Source organism: Rhagoletis zephyria, unplaced genomic scaffold (assembly GCF_001687245.7).
Source record: "Rhagoletis zephyria isolate East Lansing unplaced genomic scaffold, Rhagoletis_zephyria_1.1 Rzeph_scaffold_00016, whole genome shotgun sequence".
Lineage (NCBI taxonomy): Eukaryota > Metazoa > Arthropoda > Insecta > Diptera > Tephritidae > Rhagoletis > Rhagoletis zephyria.
In genome coordinates this window covers 300,974-319,903 of record NW_016157100.1, presented here as the reverse complement: position 1 = coordinate 319,903, position 18,930 = coordinate 300,974, and the positions used below count along the sequence as shown (strand labels likewise).

At 34.5% G+C, this 18,930-nt stretch overlaps 3 protein-coding genes across 3 annotated transcripts in view; 1 reads left to right on the top strand and 2 right to left on the bottom strand.

Moving 5' to 3' along the window:
* dap (cyclin-dependent kinase inhibitor dacapo) overlaps positions 1–6,882 on the top strand; it is a 10,609-nt gene extending 3,727 nt beyond the window's left edge. The window contains exons 2-3 of the mRNA XM_017612830.1: positions 575–999; positions 5,877–6,882. Of these exons, the coding sequence (XP_017468319.1) occupies positions 575–999; positions 5,877–6,043 (592 nt within the window). The 3' untranslated portion in view covers positions 6,044–6,882. The remainder of the gene's footprint in view (positions 1–574; positions 1,000–5,876) is intronic.
* Positions 6,883–7,151: 269 nt separating this feature from the next.
* Positions 7,152–11,343, bottom strand: LOC108360505 (uncharacterized). Its single transcript, XM_017612814.1, has 5 exons — positions 10,709–11,343; positions 10,534–10,650; positions 10,320–10,470; positions 9,972–10,244; positions 7,152–9,628 (listed from the first exon to the last, which is right to left on the bottom strand). The coding sequence occupies exons 1-5, from the start codon at positions 11,002–11,004 to the stop codon at positions 9,137–9,139; spliced, it is 1,329 nt and encodes a 442-aa protein (XP_017468303.1). The 5' UTR covers positions 11,005–11,343; the 3' UTR covers positions 7,152–9,136.
* A 2,739-nt stretch (positions 11,344–14,082) lies between these two features.
* On the bottom strand, positions 14,083–17,693 carry LOC108360435 (uncharacterized). The gene is made up of 3 exons (XM_017612712.1): positions 17,397–17,693; positions 15,206–15,583; positions 14,083–14,843 (listed from the first exon to the last, which is right to left on the bottom strand). The coding sequence occupies exons 1-3, from the start codon at positions 17,691–17,693 to the stop codon at positions 14,325–14,327; spliced, it is 1,194 nt and encodes a 397-aa protein (XP_017468201.1). The 3' UTR covers positions 14,083–14,324.
* Between the last annotated feature and the right edge of the window lie 1,237 nt (positions 17,694–18,930).

Genomic DNA, 18,930 nt, shown 5'->3' with positions numbered 1-18,930 from the left:
TTTATTCAAATTATTGTAGACAAAAATGCAACCATGCGCCACAACCACATGTTTTTCGTGTTTGCAAATTCTTGCTGGCAAAATTTTTTCCAGCAAGAATTTGCAACTTCTCTCCAAGAGAACTGTCACTTTGCTCTCACAATTTTTGAGTGTTGGATAATTTTTTGGTCTGCACGAACGCGATTTGGGCAAAAATCGTGATAATTCGTACAAATTCGTACAAATTTTTTGCTCGACGAACAAACCTTTTGTATGGAAGAAAATGCGTAACACCGTCAGCAAAAAAAAAATTACTCAAAATCAACGCTGACTTGTAGCGGCTTGAAGTTTGCACTTTATAATAATATGAAGACAAAGTTTGAAATTTTACAGAAAAATTGTTGAAGTTTTATAATTTTTTTTATAAATTTTGAATTGTGCATTTATAGGGTGTTTGTTGTATCTAGACTTTTATATAAAAATATTGAACATTAAATAAGCTAAAACTGGTCAAAATAGGGCGATTCTATTATTTCTGCCACCAGTATATTAGCAACTTAATTTAAATTAAATGAAAAATTCTCTTCACTCACAGAACATTCGCCGAGGAATTGGATAAACATCAGGAGCACGCTATCAAAAAATGGGGCTTCGATTTTCGCAACGGATCACCGCTTACCACTAATACCCAATTCGTTTGGGAGCGCATCTCCTATCAGGAATCCACATTTGCACCCGAAGTCTATACGCTAACACGTGCCGCACATGTACGTCCAGCACCAGTGGTACCATGTAGCGCCGATTTGCTAATGGATGAGCGGGCAGAACGTGAAAATTATATGATCAACACGTCCATATCGACCGATACAGATTCCTGCGGCGATTATGACTCACAGGATGAGTCGCTGGTGTTCAAAGTACCCGACGCAGAGCGATGTGGTGGTAGTGGTAAAAAGCGTGCGCATGATGGTAGTGCTGCTGGCAGATCGCCATTGCGCAAGCGTCAACCGAAAATTACAGGTTAGTAATACAAACAAAACTTTAAATCTTAATTCATGCATTTACTTATAGAAGCATTTATATATAATGCAGCAAACATTATTGTTACAACGCAAGTCAGGCTCTTTCATTTCCTTTAATGTGTTCACTCAAGCCCGTAATTATGTTCTTAATACGAAAGAGAATTTCCTTTATCAGTATGTCGACTTGGATGTTGGACTGATGTGTGGGAAAATATATTTCGAAATAAGTTATTTTTCACTTGCTATCAAATGCTGTACTTGTGCTTTAGCGACAGCATAACGTTCAAATATTATTGATACCGCATTTTCAATATACTACAAGAAAATTACTTAATTTTAACACCCTCCTTTGCAGTGTAAATTGTAAGCGTGGGAATTATATTACCCTACCTTGTAACGCTTGATTGAACATGCCTCGCAGTTATGGAAATGCATAGTGCCTTATTTAGTTTATTTTATATGCTACGACTTTTTACAATCATAGTGTGTATGTATATGCTTGTATTATTTCTATAAATATTCGTTATAAATGCAGGAAACTAATATTTCACGCTATCATGCTATCGATTTTTAGCTATGAGTGTCTTTCGTTATGCTTTTATGGTTTTTAACGGTCGTTCGATTGCTTGCCAGCTAGTTTTTTGCTTTGTTACAGTTGTAGGCGTCTAAAAAGTGCATATATGGATATCAAAGATTTCGACAATCCACCCTAAGTTAGGATTGGTTGATTTTTTAGTACAAAAAGAAAATAAAATCAGTTAAAACTCTACACAAACCGCTTACCAAAGCCTGATTGCTGCAAACACACCTTCTTTTCATTATAAATATATATTAGCTTTGTGGTTTATCGTCGCTTAAATATTTGATCCCTTCTGCTTTTTCCAACCGTTATAAGTTCTTTGTGCGCATGAGCATTTCCGTAGTTGTACATTTTTGTCGGTCTATTTCTGCTTATAAACGGCTGCGTAGGCGTTGTGTAAAGCCTTCGCTTTTAAATGAGTTCAGGATATGTGATTTTAATGATTTGAAATCATTTCCGGTTAGAGAAAATGCAAGAAAAGGAAACATATAATGAAGTTCGAAAACAAAGCACGCTTATAACACAAGAGCGATTGCCAATATACTAAAAAAATAATCACTATAGAATATCCTAAAAAAATACAATATATAGAAAAAATCAAACTCGCCACGTTATTGTGCTTGAGCCGACTATGGACTATGTATAAAATAGTTGTTTGTAAAATCAGATAATTATAGTGTAGCCTTACTTTGTGTCCATCCATTGTTCGTTGGCAAACGCCAGTGCACTTGAAAGTGAAGCATAGCACAGTGGCTTTAGTTAGGCATTTTTTTTAAATTTATTTTATTTTTCTATATCGTTTTTAACGCTTTATTTTTAGTTTTTCTTATTGAAATGGTTGCGGTTAAGAGAGGTGAAAACTGCAATTAGCTGATTTGATAGCATGAAACGCGTTTAGAGAGTTAAGACAAGTCCTCCACAGGTTTTTGCTTATTTAAATGGTGAAAGGAAATTACTTTGAACGCATTATCCGCCTCATTGGAGTATTTATTTTTTCTACGCTTGGCTCATATAACACTTTTGTAATCCCACCGATGACGGTTAAAGCCGAATCAAAGCAAGAAATAAACAAATGAAATATTGAATTGGACAAAATTTCGGGGTTCACATTGAAAACTTGTTCCTCAGGGTGACACTGATTTCAGAATATCAAGGATACATGATTCCACCATTTAGTTTAGAAACGTTTTTTACCACTTTGGAGTGAGCAAATATCTTGAAACCAGTGGCTTAAAGTTTCAATAAATTTAGAAAGTATTAAAATTTCTATTCAATCAATCTTTGCGGCAATACAACACACTGTTCCTTCACAGCGAAACGTTTAAAAATGCACAAAGGGGTTGTTATATCGATCGTCATATTACTGCAAGTTCGAATTGTATGCATACTTTCTAACAAATAAACATACATATATATGTACATACATGCATGCTTTAAAAAAAGGCAAAGATTCGTGTCGTACAAGTGATTCAACATCAACTCACCACCACAACCTAGGCGCTTCCATGGGCACATCAACTACATAGCTGGCTTGATGGTGCGGACAGCGGGACGCAGCTGTTTGCTAGCGTGCAGTTTTTTGAATGCTTTTTGTTTCATTGAATGCACTGATCAGGCGACTCTTAAAACGTGTGGTTATATGTACATTTGTAAATTTCACGTGCATTGAATTGTATGCTGCTACAACCCTCCTTTGTAGTAACTGCTGAGTGCTTATGAGGGGGATGATTACATGCGATGCGATGCTGCTGCTGACACCACCGCCACCGCTACTGACTCGTCGTTCTGCGCTTACACGATCTGCAAGCAATTTCTGCATAGCGCTTTATGCATACATATGTATGTAATCATTTTTTTGAAATTTTTGATGTGCTTTGGAAAAACCAGCTTATCCGCTAGCCAGCGCATCCCCTGTATTGCATGATTTAACCACCTTCAGGGGGGAAAATTCGATACGATGAAAATTTGTACAGCTGTGCACATTTTGGTAGCTTGGCAGTGTGTGGGCTTAGCACTTTATATCTAATAGGGGAAAATGTTTTTGGAAAATCCAGATTGTATTGTTGTGCGCCTGCATTTTCATTTACAATCACTTTGCAGCGGTTCCACCACTACGAGCTGCTCAAATGCATTTTTAAATTTATGTCACTTTTTTGATAATATTTTTGTTGTGCTTAAACTGGCCTTAATTAATTTCTATAAATTCTTTGCAGCGAATCACAAATAGCATTACTTCGCCACCGAAAATGATATGCATTACTTGCATGGATTTTACTAGTTTTCGAACTATTGTTTGCAGTCTTCGTGAATTGGGCAATCAATTTCCATTATCAATTAGCAGGCCGGCAGCCTGCAGCGTTAATTGTTTAATCTGTATGGCTTGGTTGCTTTTGTTTGTCACCACCACTTATTGTATAGAATCCATTTGCAACATTTTTGGTACATCAATTTAGAAAATCTTTGCTCAGTGATATGTTGTAGCTTAACAGCAACAGCCAGCTGGAATTTGTTCATCACCAAAATACGGTTAATTCAATCAACGAACGCAGCACATCCCAATCCATACGTTTGTATATAAAGAATTATTTGCTTCAACAATACTTAATATTCATTTTTTTCGTAATTTTTTTTTTCTGATTCACTGCTCTTGCGCCTCGAGCATTTTTGTGGGCCACTTGAGCATATGCGCTCGAGTAAATGTTTTGTAGTGCATTGTGGATGATGCATGCGTACGCCTTTATGTATATAAAAAGTTTTTGTTACATTTAGATTTACATTTAGTGACCTTATTGTATTCCCCAAACCGCACACTTCAGAATCATAAGTCGCTATTTGCTACGCACTTGAATACCATAATATGGTACGACACAAGTTTTGTTACTATGAATGTAATTGAAAATACATTTCCGAGATTTAAACTTTTTTGAGCTTCGAAATTTCCACTCTTTCGAATTTACGGCAGTCACTTGAATGTGAATTTCTCAAAATGTTTATGCTAAAATGATTATTGTTGTTGTTTATTATTGTTCAAACGCTTTGCTGCAAACACTTTTCCTCTAATTGGCCAATCTAGCAGTGATCAAAGCAATTAACGCTGTATTACAAATTCGGCAAGTGTTTCTAACGATTCAAAAATAGTAAATTCCGCAATTGATCACCAATTACAAGTCTCAATTACCGGCGCCTATGTCCCACGCCTTCTACGCTTGCCAGCAAACGCAGCCTTGAGCCGTTCAACTTAGCGATCAGCGCCGCTGTTTGAATACCTTTGATGTTTTACCTAACGAGCACTGCTTTCTTTGCACCTTCAGCACTTTCCTTTTCTTACCTCCTATACTGCCTTTGCTTTACTTTGCTACACTCGTCTCGTGTGTATCTATGTGCTACCTTCACTGACGACAGCTACGCCTTTGGAAAGGCAAGGAATTGCACATCGCAGCCTACCTACTCGTCTGCCTGCCAGCCACGTGCCAACACGCGTTTCTTACGCATTTTGTGTACATTGAGTAAATGAATGAAATGCCTGCCTACTTGCGTTGCCTGACTTCTTGTGTGTCTGTCGGCCTTTTGTCCAAATAACTCCATCGCCAAATTTTCGCTTTGCCTACTTGCGTGTCCTTAAGGGATGCACATTGTGACTTTTGCTGCTGCACTAATTTCTGCTTGGCTTCCGTTCCGGTAGTCACTTATTGTGTGTGTGTTTACTTTTCTAATGCGCTTTACAAACCTATTATTTTTTATTTATTTATTTTTTTTTTTTTGTAGAGTCAGCACTTTACTTATTGCTGTGATTTTTTTGGAGAAAACTAGTATTTATTCCACTTACGCACTACGAATTCTTGTTAGTATTTTTCGTTCATAAGTGCTGCGTGTCCTTTTTTGCTTTTATTACTATCCATGCTGCTTAGTAGGTAGCCTTTGTTGACGCTATTGTTTGTTTTGGTTTCCTACGTGTGTGCGGAAATTTCTTATTGTACGATTGTTTGTATTTTGCGGTCTTACAAGGTGCTAAGTGCATAATTTGAGTGGCTTAGGGAACGTACTTCCTTGTTTGTTTGTAGGGAAATCGTATTTAGTTAGGTGTTCAGAGTTTAATGAACTCGAAAATGCGCCCTTTTTGGTCTTCTATAACTTGTGCACTCATAGGATGTACTATTTACAGATGTATAAAATGATTTTTAATAAATTTTATAACAAAAAAAACGCATTTGCTTTATATTTCCATTTCAAAATGCATTTGCACCACTTTTGCTTAAAATTTTTTTATTAAAAAACCTTTTTAATTCTATTTGCAGAATACATGAAGGAGCGCAAACGCCTTGCCCAGACGCCGAAAAAGGTCTCACCCGCCAAGCGTGCACGAACCAGCTCGGGCAGCAGCAGCAGCCATAGCCATAGCACACATGCGTATAGCATTAGCGCGCATTTTTCGCTGCAGCGAAATTTACAGCGCAATAATTAATGCGGCATTGTTGCAAATTTCAACACTAAAAACATTTATAAATTGTAGTTAGTATATGATTAACTATATATGTACATGCATACATACAAATGTGTATAACTAGTTTTAGTCTATAGCGGTAGCATTAGTTACTTGCATACAAATAATTATATATATTTTAGTATATACATATTTAGTTGCGTAAGATTTTTTTTTTGCAATTTTGGAACTATTTGCAAATGCCATAATTCGTAAGTGAGCAATTGTTGAACATAAAAAATTGCAATTTAAGAACTTGAAAAAACTGGCTTAGCAAATCTTGTTTGCTATTTTAAAATTTTCCTTTAACTTAACTATTAATGCTCAGAAACCCACAACAAGAAACTAACTCCACAACTAAAAACCAATAGTTTATTTTAAACATTGAACTATAAATTTAATTGAAATATTATCTATGATTTTCAACAATTGTAGGACGAACAAAAATCGAAGCACACATAGTACTAACTAAATTTTATACTGAAAAAAATCGAAATTATTTACAACTAAGCGAGATCCACATAAGCCTTGAATAACTGAAAACCCCGAAAGTCAAAAAATATATTGCCTTCCAATTTTGACAGTTCAGTCAAAGTTTTCAGTCTTACGGGGATTTCGAGGCTTTTTTCAGTTTAAGCGATTACCTCTATTGTAAGTTGTACTAAAGTGCTGGACCCATTTAGAAGAAAAAACAACAAATCATCGTAACTAAATTAACAGTCAGACACAAAAAAATAACCACTTGCATTCTTATAGAAAGAACACTGAATATTTACATGCATACGCATACACTTTATTAGTTAAGAATTTTTGTAAACATACATACGTAAAGTTTTTTCTATTGTTACAGTAATGAACTTTCGTAATTTAAGAAATGAACAAATATTTCTTAAAAAATATAATGCACTTTTTAAAGCGCCAAAATGTGATGTGTAAGGAAGCTCAAACACAGCAAAAATTAAAAAAAAAACAACTCAAGCTTTTGGCGTTTTAAAAACTGTATTATTTGTAGCCAAGCAACTACTATTCACCAACATGGTCAAACATTCAAAATTTATGCAATTATCTATCGCTGACTGCCATGGTTTCAGTGTAAAGGGCTTCACATTTTGCGCTTTAGTGACAATTACCGCTTTTTAGTAAACCCAAAAGAGCGCTAATTTCACAAAAGTATTTGGCTTGCGAAAAAGCCGAAGTTTCAAAGGATGTAAAGCTGTTCACTGCTTCTAAACCATGCCTCTCATACGATTTGCCTTTTACAGCTACTATCCTACACTACATATTCCTTATATTCCTTAAACGAAGTACAAATAATTTCAAAATTAGTTTATAATTTGAGTGTACTCAATTATTCTATGTTCAAAACTCATGCCTTCTGCTATGGTAACTACTGTATATTATTCTTAAACAAAATTAAGAAAACAATTTATACGGATTCTTGCTGTAACTCATCGCACCTACCCAGTGTATACTTTTGTGCGCTAAAAAGGCAAAAACACCTGCTAAGCCAACCATAAAACTGGAAAATACAAAATTTATGTGCTTAGCAGCAAACAAAAACAATTAGCTTTTAAGTTGCCTGTCGCCTGTGCATCGCCTGTGCATGCTGCCTGCATTTTTAAAAGCTAAACTACTATATACCATGTATATTTGCCTGGCATGCTTGAAACAAAATCAGTCTACATTGTTACTTCGATTTGAGGCACCCGAAATCACACTCCACTCAAACGTTGCTTTTATCAGCGACACTGCCGTTTGAGTAGCGTCTTGATTTTGTCAAAACTTTATTAATCACTTATCTATCTATGTACAGTACATGCATATTTATGTATAAAAATTAACACTTCAAAGTGCAAGATGAATGGCAAAGCGCGCAACATCTTTGTACGCTTTCTCATTTGTGGCTGTGCCTCTGCCACATCTTAACAGTACAATATTTTTTGCTTTGTTTTATTTTACTGTATTTTATTTAACTCTAGTGTTTCGCAGCCAATTATCGTGTATGCAATAACATACATACTATGTTTGTATATTTTAAACAATGTATTTAGATGTATGTATTAATAAAAAAACATTGAGACAAAAACGAAATAAATGCAAACACAATTCAACAAACAACCAAATTAAAAGCAATTTTTTTGAATTCATGGCTTAGAAAGTGCCTCTGGAAGGGGGAAAAAGATAACAACTAAAGGTATACACCTGTTTCAAATAATTTTCAAGTCATCTGGCTCTACGTGCCGGAATGGATAGCGATTTACCTGTTTAGATCGACGACGCACGCTTTTAACCGTTGTTTGTTATCAAGCAGATGCTCCTCTAATACACGCCTGAACCAATTTCTATCAACTAAAGAACGAGATTCGGGGTTACGTACGTTGTGCGAACAAGCCCTTAACGACAGAGAGGCTACCAACTTAACCAACCTTCGCCCGCTAAATGCCACCATCGGAGTTCAATCACCATCCAATGCAGAAAAGAGGTTTAGCTGCCTGAGATTCGCGCTATTCTGCGCTAGTCTGAAAATGTTAGTCGGGGTATTGTAGCAACTCAAACTCCTACTTATCCAAACTTGACTCCCCAAAGTATGTTATGCATTTAAATATTTAGCTCACGACACCAACCACACCTTGTCTCCTAAACCCAGCCCCGCTGATACAGCACGTTTTCTTGAACATTAAATTATCTTGATGGAAACGATTGAGGGACGACCCAATTCTAGGTAGGGTTAAGTAGCCGCCACAAAAACAACAGCAAAATAGATTTACGTATTACAAAAAAAAAACCGTTAATATATTAAATAACACTTCAGAAATAAATTTTATTGTAATATTTAATTTACATGAAGAAGAAACAGTGCAAACACTAGCGATTTAAACGCTAAATAAACATTATTTCGCATAACTAACATACAAAAAGAAAACATTTAACATTTAAGGCTTGTAACTTTGGTAACTAAAACATTTCAAATTATTTTAAAAGAAAAATAATGCATTTCAAACTAAACTCACGGTATACATATGCGTGCATTCAAAGATATTTCAAATTCAATCTATGTAGATAGACTTTGCATTGTTAAATAGTTTGCCTTTCCAACATAACGAATCCATATGCATCTTCCTGTTTTTCCTTCTTAATCACATTATCATTTGTGTTGTCGTCCCACAAACGAAGATCGTTGAAACGGTCAAGCCCATATTTTAATATCTCCTGAATGTCCTCTTGATGGAGTACTCTTTCGTAATCTTCTTCAAATGCGAAAGTCTTGACAACCGACTTTTCCATAACATATCCTTTTCGAAAATCGCTTTCTTCATCGCAAAAAGGCATTTTGCAAAGCAATACATAGAAACCAAACAATTCCAAATCCCGCACTTCATCCAAAATTGTTTGCAAACTTGGAACGAAGCAATCGTCAAAACATTTTAATATCTGAGTCAGGTGCTGATGGTAGACTCGAAGTAAGTCATAACGATGCAAGGCTAACACTTTCAAGCTTACGCAGGCGTTAAAGAAGAAATTTAAGTCGTAACCGCAACTGCCAATAAAACAGCTTTCGAAGTTTTTCTGCAGAAAGGTATAATTTAGTAAATTGTTTGAGCATACATGCACATACATATCGTTGCTTGGCGCGCAATACCACATATGAGGTGGCATAGAAAAAATGTCAAAATCAAAAAAATCATTCAAGATACGAGGTATTTCGCGCCAAGCTACAATATGTATCATCCTTATCTTACAAAAATTCCTTTGCGCGGTAGACTAACCACTAAAATTCTAAAGAATTTATTAGCAACAACTGCAGTACTGAATCGATTAGTTATTAATAAAAATTTGCGCAAAAAAGGATCTTTGTTAGAAAAAAACTAAATGTATGTGTGTGTAGGTACACATGTAATAATTGTCTTACAAACAAAGAATATCGTCCACATTTGCCATCAAAAATGATATTCTGCATTGATAAATCACCAAGCGCGATCACTTTGAACTGACAACGTCTTTTCTCCAGCAAATCAGTAATGCGTTGATGAAATGAATCCGCATTTTTGCGCATTTTTGTACAGATTTCCTCAAACTGAGGGAAAATCTCCTCCACAGCTTTAATGGCAGCATGCATGCGTTTTTCTACATCGTCTTTAGCCAACAATGGCGGAGTTTGGAAAACAATTCCATTAGCAGGATGCTTGAGTATATGTAAAGTAACAAACAAAAATTAGTATAGCTACAAAATAATGGAGAACTTATTAATAGAAATAACCTCTTTTAAATAAACCATCGATATGGCATGAAATTGCGCAAGTTTTTTTATAACTGCTTCTGCTTTGTCGAAACACATTTCACTTCTCTTAACGCATTGAAATTTTGTAAAATTCTCCAACACCAAGATGTTATCGTCGCAATAATTATATCTAAAAAGAGGTTAACTTTTAAACAAAAGTTGCTTAAAAAACTATATATGTATGTCCACTCACTGTAGGCTAAACTGTGGTATATACATATCATCATCCGAATTACTCGATTTATCCGGATTATTCACGTCTTTCCTTAGAAGGCTTTGATTTGCGTCCGAGCTGGAGTTGCCGCAGCGTCTGAAGAGGTCATTAACTATTATACCTACTTTGTTAAAAAAAAACACTGTATACTCACTCCAAATTATCTTCATAAATTTGTTTCATCTTGGGTAAAACTACCAAATGCATTGAAAAGTCAATACAATTGCTTGCATTTGAATTTTCTGCTTTTAAAACGACGGGCAAGATACATGTTCCGCATTGATCCGGATCCTCTCCTTTCTTTTCGATTTGATATGTTACATGAATTTCTCGTCCCTTATCCACTGAAGAAGTTACGAGACAGTATTTGAACCGTAACCTCTCGGTTTGCTCATTTCCGAATGCGTCTTCGAGATATTTTCCAATGGCATCACTAAGTTTGTTGGACATTTTGTATCAATGTTTAAAAAGCAAACAAATATATAAAACTTTAACGTGTTCAGTTCAGTTTCAGTTAAAACCACAGCAATTATATGTAGGTACTTTGGTAAAAAATATGATAAACGGAAGTAAAATCAACCACGTTGTCACCAAGGAACAAGTTTCGGCCAAGAATCTCCTTTGTCGTAGTAAAATTGATTTTTGCGGCAAAACTTAAATTTTATGCTCAATTAGGGAACTCCCCGAAATCAGTTTCCAGCCCAAGCAGGGTTGCCTTTCACAAAAAACAAAAAAATACTTACCATACTTCAAAAACATTTGAGGGATTCACAACGGTGTCGTGTTGTTGTATGTCGTAGGCTTTAAAAGCTTAAAAAAATGTTTGAAGGACATGAAACGACAACCAACTATTTTTTAACACAGCAAAAATTCATAATATGACTTTGATGGTACTTTTCGAACCTCTTTAATATATTTTTTAGGCGTTTAAAGTTTACTACATACAACAATACGACACATGTGACACCGCTGTGAATACCTCAATTACCAAATCAGAAAAATATCTACCCATATATTTTTTAGGTATTTTAATAAAAACTATAGCTATATATACATGGTATTTGAGATCATATTAACGGCAGAGATAAAACTAAAGGCAACAATGAAACTTTAACTGGAGTTATTATAGACAATTACAATTACTCAAAAAACAGATTGGTAATTTCTTTAATATTCACAATGTTTTTCAAGTAAAATTTTTTGCTATTTTTTTGCTCCATTTTTGTATAAAAATCAAGCATTCAAGCTGTCTAGATTAAAACAAATTCCAAACATTTTCGTCTAAATTTCGACCTTTTACTTAGCCCATGGAATTTAAAACCTAAAATCCTGCTGATTTTTTTCATTGAACAAATTGGCATTTATAAAAGCTGGCGTTGTTTTTTTTTTTTGTTTTTTTGCGAACAATCATAGTGTCCTGTCCATTTTTTCTTCTTATTTAAAGAATCATTTAAAATATTCAGGCAATCATAAGCGTAGGATTTTAGTAAAATGAGTTTTGAATAGAGCACGATATGTTGGCACATACACATCGTTACCTTAATTCACAAATGCCCTAACCAACAGTTTTTTCGCAGATTTTGGTTGGATGTATTAAAATAGTACACTTTGAATAAAAATTTTAAACTTTTTAAAAAGCCCTCCCGTTTTTTAATATTATTTTTATAATGTTTTTTTGCTTCTCCTATAAAATAAAAAAAATTGCTGGTTAGGGCCTTTGTGAAATAAGGTAAAGATGTGTGTGTATATAAAAAGTGTGCAATAGACTAAAAAAAAATTGTAATAATATAAAGATAACTACGAAAAATAAAGCGAGAACGAAAAGTTTTATTTGTTTTTCAAACCAAATGCTTGAACAAAAATCTACCAAAATGAACTAAAATTTCAAATTTTTACCAACCCAAATTTTTTATAAAAATTTTGCTAATAATTTAAAAAGTGGCAACCCTGCGGCCGAGGTGAATCCTTCCAGCCGATAGGATTCCGAATATTAAGTGGCCCTTGACACACGAAAACTATTGGACGCTCTTTACCTGTCAACATAACTTAGTCTTGACACATCATTTAAGACGTCTTCATAGGGTAATCTGAATTTTGACCCCTACGCGCCATGCCTTTACCGAGTCCAATTGGGCCTAAAATTTGTATGTGATATCTTCGACTATAGTAGTATCGAAGTAGGGGTTGAGGCTTGGGGTGTCTGATGTAAAAATTTGCTTCCTACATTTAAGGACCACCCTAATGTACATATCTATATATATGGTATGTATTTAAATTAACGAAAAAACTGTGTACAATTGCATGTGAATTGATTTCTGCGGAAAAAAAACGAAAATGCAAATACATACGATACTTTTTAGTTCGTATCGGTTCAGTGTCGATAATTTCATTAAAAAAATTCCAAAAAAGGAGCTGCCAAGAGAAAGTAGCGATACCAGAGGGTGCCAATACCCCTTGATATGCATTCTATTAACGATAAATATTTAAATATAAAGGCAAACTTTCGAAATAATAATAGCAAATATTTATTACGCTATTCAAACCACATAAGTACATACTCGGAAAAATCTTAAGACTAAAGTGATATAAGAAAACTTTACCGAATTGAGAACAAATTCTTGCGTTTTGTAAATATACATACCTATATACTAAGGAAATACATACATACATATATGCCCTGTGGCCATGCAAACCTTATCACCACTTTTTGAATAAAATGAGGTACAATTGTGAATTAGTAAAAAATTCTTATTTTTTAAATATAGTTCACACTGCAACAAAAACTATATAAAAAAAAGTTTCAAGCTTTGTATAAAATTTTAGAAAAATTCATGATATTTTCATCAAAAATGTAAACATTGTAATCCAAATTTATGGGAAAATTTTGGGTATCCAGTTTAATGGCACATTTAATTTTAGTACAGTAAAGTGCAAGTTTGAAATAGCTAAAAATTGTTTTTTTTTTTTTTTTAATTATTTACCATAAGATCTTGCGCATAAAAAGCATGCGTTATATGGAAAAAACTACTCAAAATTTTCATTAAAATTTTTATAACAAAATTTGAATTTTTGATGAAAATTTGATGAATTTTTAGAAAATTTTGTATAAAACTTGAAACTTTTATTTGTTTAGTTTTTGTTAGAGTTGTAACGTAGCTCCCCTACGCTACACTGACAGACATACGTACATGCATACATAAAACCCACAAGTACATACATACGTACATACATATCCACATCCAGCCATACATACGCTACATATTTATATACATACATACAGATCTACATGCATACATACANTCGCTCTCTCTCTCCCCTCTCTTCGTGGACGTCAGGGTACCGGCAGCCTGGCCGAACGGCCGCGTGTGTGTGTGGTTGTGTTCGCTATATTTAACTACTGTGTTTATTTTATTCAGTGGGGGTTAGTGGGACCTCCACTCAACCCTGGAGCGGCTGAGCTACCTCAGCCTTCGATAAAACCCACCTCATAGAGTGTGTACTATATTTAGGAGAAAAATAATTTTTTTTATTGATTTTAAAAATTGTATTTACCTAAAGTTGTGATAAGATTTGCTTGGCCATATCACTGTAAAAATTAAAAATTTAGTTTTAAATGAATAATTCATATTTTTTTCTTTAGTTAAAAACTTAAAACCATTTCCAAAAATTCGTATGCGTACTTACGCGTTCACACATTAACATGGGCATAAATGTACATATATGAATTTATGTTTTTTTATTACTATACTTAATTGGTTAGTTCGATTTGGTTAGTTAGTTTTGTCCCACATATGAAGCTCATAAAAGCGATCCAGCCCATATTTTAATAACGTCTTTACGCGGTCGCTGTTGAAAAGAATTTCATATTGTTGTTCAAATGAAATTGGCGCAAAATTCGAATTTTCGGACTCCAATGTGCAGCAATTTTGAAAATTGTATTCTGAATTATAAATAGGCATTTCGCAAAGTAATGCGTAAATACCGATAAACTCAAACTCTCGTACTTCTTGGAGAATGGTTACCCAACTGGGAATGGAGGATTCATTTAAACTTTTTAATGTAGCAGCAAAATGCTCATGATAGTAATGAAGTAGTTCATAACGATGGGATGTCAACATATCTAACGTCAAATTTGCGAAAAAGAAGAAATTCAAGTCATAGCCGCAGTATCCAACGAAGCAATTTTTAAAGTTATTCTGTAGAAAATAGTAAATAAAACAAATATAAATCAAATGTGGGAGTGTGTAGATCAGTGTTGGGCGCGCTGCGCTAATTTTCACTACTACATACTAGGCTTTAGTGGTAGTGCACTATATGGTTAGTGGTAGTGCATTTCAAATTTCACTAGCACTACACAGTGATAGTGAAATAGCTTTTTTACTATCACTATCTAGTTATCGGTAAGGGAACGAAAATTTCACCATCACTGACTAATTACACTGATTTACAAATTTTGAAATATTTGGCAATCTTTGATTTTAATACCCATTTCCTAACAACAGCTTTGTACAAAAATGTATAGCCACTAACTATATAGTGGTAGTGAAATGCATTTCCTCTAGTGGTAATTCATTTCAAATTTCACTACCACTGCACGAATAGTGTTAATGAACTGCTCAGTGCATTAAAAATTCAGTGCAGCGTGCCCAACCCTGGTGTAGATACGTATATATCTAAATAAATATGTATATATGTACATATACATATGTTCATATTCACTAAATATGCTTACAAATACTACATTTGCATCAAGAATTCTGACATTATTGTATTGTTGTATTGTTTCAACGAGCATGTTTTTAATGGACGGTTCACCAAGTGCAATGATTTTATATTGGGAAAGTTTGTTGGCCATCAAACCAGTAATGCTCTTATTAATTGTTTCCACATAACTGCGTAGTTTGGTAGTTATATCTTTAAATTCGGGCCAATATCCTTCTATAATCTTAATGGCAGCGTACAAGCGTCTTTCAATCTCATCGTTAGCCAATAATAGCGGAACCTTTGGTATTACATCATCAGCAGGGCACTTTCATAAGAAAGAAATAGATATTAACTAAAAAAAAATATACCTACATACATACATATCGAGCCTTAACCGCCAAAAAGATGTAAGCGAAATTTTTTTTCAAAATTTTATTTTTGATGCACATTTCTGCATCAAAAAGAAATGTCGCTTACGTATTTTTGTCGCTTAGGGCTCGATATGTACGATGTACATACATATGTACATATATAAATGCAAACATTAAGAAAATTTGCCGAAGAAACCGTGGGTCTAAAATCAATTTGGAGTTAGCCAAATTGCGAAAAAAGGTTTCTTAGCATTTTGCCGTAGTGCTACAAAGAAGTGCTAAAATAGTATATTAAAAACATGCTATCAGGGTTTTTTTGGTATGAGGAATCCATTTCTGCAATTTTTTTCTTAAAACTTCCGCCAGGGGGCACCACAGTGAAAATTTTCTCATTTTCTTCGAAACCTATTTCCGCAATTTGGCAAACTCCGAATTGATTTTAGACTCATGATTTCTTCGGCAAATTTGCTTAGAATTACACACAGAATCCCTCTGTGCTATACGCGCATAGTCGAAAAAATATACCATAAAAAAATAGCGCGTAAGTAGTCAAAAAAAATGTGGTCGCCCTAATGCATATCGTCGTTTAAAGTACTAAACTGCGTATCGTTATTCTGCAAAACCGCGTAACTGACATTTGCTGCCAAAATTGGATTTGCTCACACAAGCTCTTGGCTCAATCCTTATCCATTCGTCCTGAAATATACTAGCCAGAAATGCGATTGCTTTATAAAAAAGAGAACCATTTTGAAATATGAGTGTTTTTACTCTCTAGAAAATAATTTAAGCAACGCGGTTTTGACCTTAAACGACGATATACATAAGGCTGCATCTATAAAAAAAAGATGCGGGGTTTTCACAGGAATTATTAAATATATTAAATTTTAAGACCCACGGAAAAACATTAAGATTTACATACGTGAGCTGGACCGATTTGAAAATAGCTTCAAAAAACGTAATTATTTTGTTTTCGTTGATAAAATTTTTAAACATTTTTATGCAGACCTTTTAAGTTTAAACTCTTATACCATCTTAGGTGATTTTTAAGTAAACGGTTTTTTAAAAACTAATTTTATTCTATTTATTAAAAACAAAATTATTGGAAACATTTTCAAATGGGTCCAGCTCATGTAAATCTTAATATTTTTCCGAAATAATTTGAAGCAGTCTTTAAATATAATAAATTATATAATTCCGATGGAAAACAGTAACGCCTTTTTATTATGCAGATTGATGCACCCTAATATACATACGCATGCATATATATAGATGTACGTACATATACATATAAGGCTCTGTTATGCATACTTGGCATTGCATGCACTGCTATACCATTTTTACGTAGAAATCAAAAACCAACAGACTTCTACGTATGTAGTGCTGTGCGTTCGATAACCGATTACACGCGAGGCTCATTTAACAGATTTCTTATGTGACAGCTCTCAAGCCATGCCAAGTATGCATAACGGAGCCTTTACCTTTTTCAAATATACCAAAGAAGAAGCATGAAATTGGGCCAGTTTTCGTAAGGTAGCTTTCGCAACATGGATTGGCAGACTCAAGTCACTGATGCGCTGATAATTTTGACTTTGTAAATACTCCAAAAATAAAAAGTTCTCCTCAGAATAAATATAACTGGAAGGGAGATTTTTTTAATGATATACACAAAAAAAACTCCAAAAAATTAATTCATGCACATACGTGCATACATAAAGTCTTGCTTTCAACTTACTTTGCACCAAATTTCTGTTTGGTATCTTCCCAAACCTTATTGTATTCTTCCAAAATACGTTTCATTTCAGGCATTACCCTCAAATACATAAACAATTCAAGGGATTCATTTCCATCTGAAACTTTTTCCTTAACAACGGCCGTGAATTTGGATTGTCCTGAATAATAAGAAACCTCTTTTACTTGTCCGATCTTATAATTTACATCAATTTTTCGGCTATTATCCGTTGATGAATATGTCTCAGTATATGTAAACTTTAAGCACTTGGTACTCCCATCGGTATGATTGGCTTTCAAATAGCGTTCAATAACTTCACCGAGATGATTTGCCATTTTTCAGATGTAAAATAGTATTAAGTTTTAACTAAAACAAAAGAATGATTGATATTTATCACGCACGATCAGCAATAAAAAAGTTGAGAATAAATTTCCACGGAAATTACAAATACTTTGTGATCTCGTTAAGTTTCACTCAATAATCAACTTTGTCATAGTAAAATTTTTCCTTGTGGCAAGATTTAAATTTTACGCTTTAATAGGGGATTCCCGCAAATCAATTTCCGGCCCATAGTCATGGATAACAGTGGCCACAAACGACGAACATGCTCGCGAGCATGCTCGGCTTGCGGTGCATGTTCGTCGTTTGTGGGGCGGTTCAGGAGCATGTTCGCAAAAAATCCAAAAATTTTGATTTTCAGTGAGCATGTTTGTGGCGTGGTTTGCGAACATTGCATTCGAAAGAAAAACAACAACCTCATTTTATGTTGACGTTTACAGTGTGCACATCGGCGCATAAATGCATCCAAGCCATGTGCGTTAATTGAATTTTGGATAAATGAGGCAAAATTACTATGGCGCGTATTCATAGTCCAGCCACTAAGTCGAAACTAATAAAGTTGCAACTTTAATTTAAGTACCAACTCAAAATTCACTTCTATTCATAGTCGCATTTCAGACTTCTACTAAGTAGTTTTAACTTAAGCCCAAAATACAATAACGCAGTGGCAGTGGCAGCGGCAGTTTTTCGAAATCAGCTGTTTTTTAGAAAGTGTGGTGTCCAATGAAGCGACTCACAATACAGCAGTGGCAGCTAGCAGTACTGCTCAGTTTAGCCCAAATTCTAAATTCACTGCCACTGCCTTCATCGCAGCAAACTTCGCATGCTGAATTTGACATAAATGAAACGCAGCCAACATCTGTTGATGTCACTGAAGCCTAAAAGGCAACAACAAAAATGTAAACAAACAAAAGGGAATGTCAAAAAAAGCAGTCACTGACAACGCCGTATTGTGTTTGCTGCGGCATTGACTGCCAATATTAGCAGTAACAGCTGATTTTAAAAACTGTCACTGCCACTGCCACTGCGCTATTGTGTTTTGGCCTTTAGTTTTACGATATTGTAAAACGAGTGTGAAAATGTATTATTAGTCACAGTTATAAGCGTCATATTTCATCTAAATCCATGCAACCGTTTCTGAGTGAAAAGAGGTCTGGCGAAGTGCCGGTTTCTAATATCATAAAACTAAAAATCACCCTGTCCTGATAAAAAAATTCTCACTTCAAAAATTAA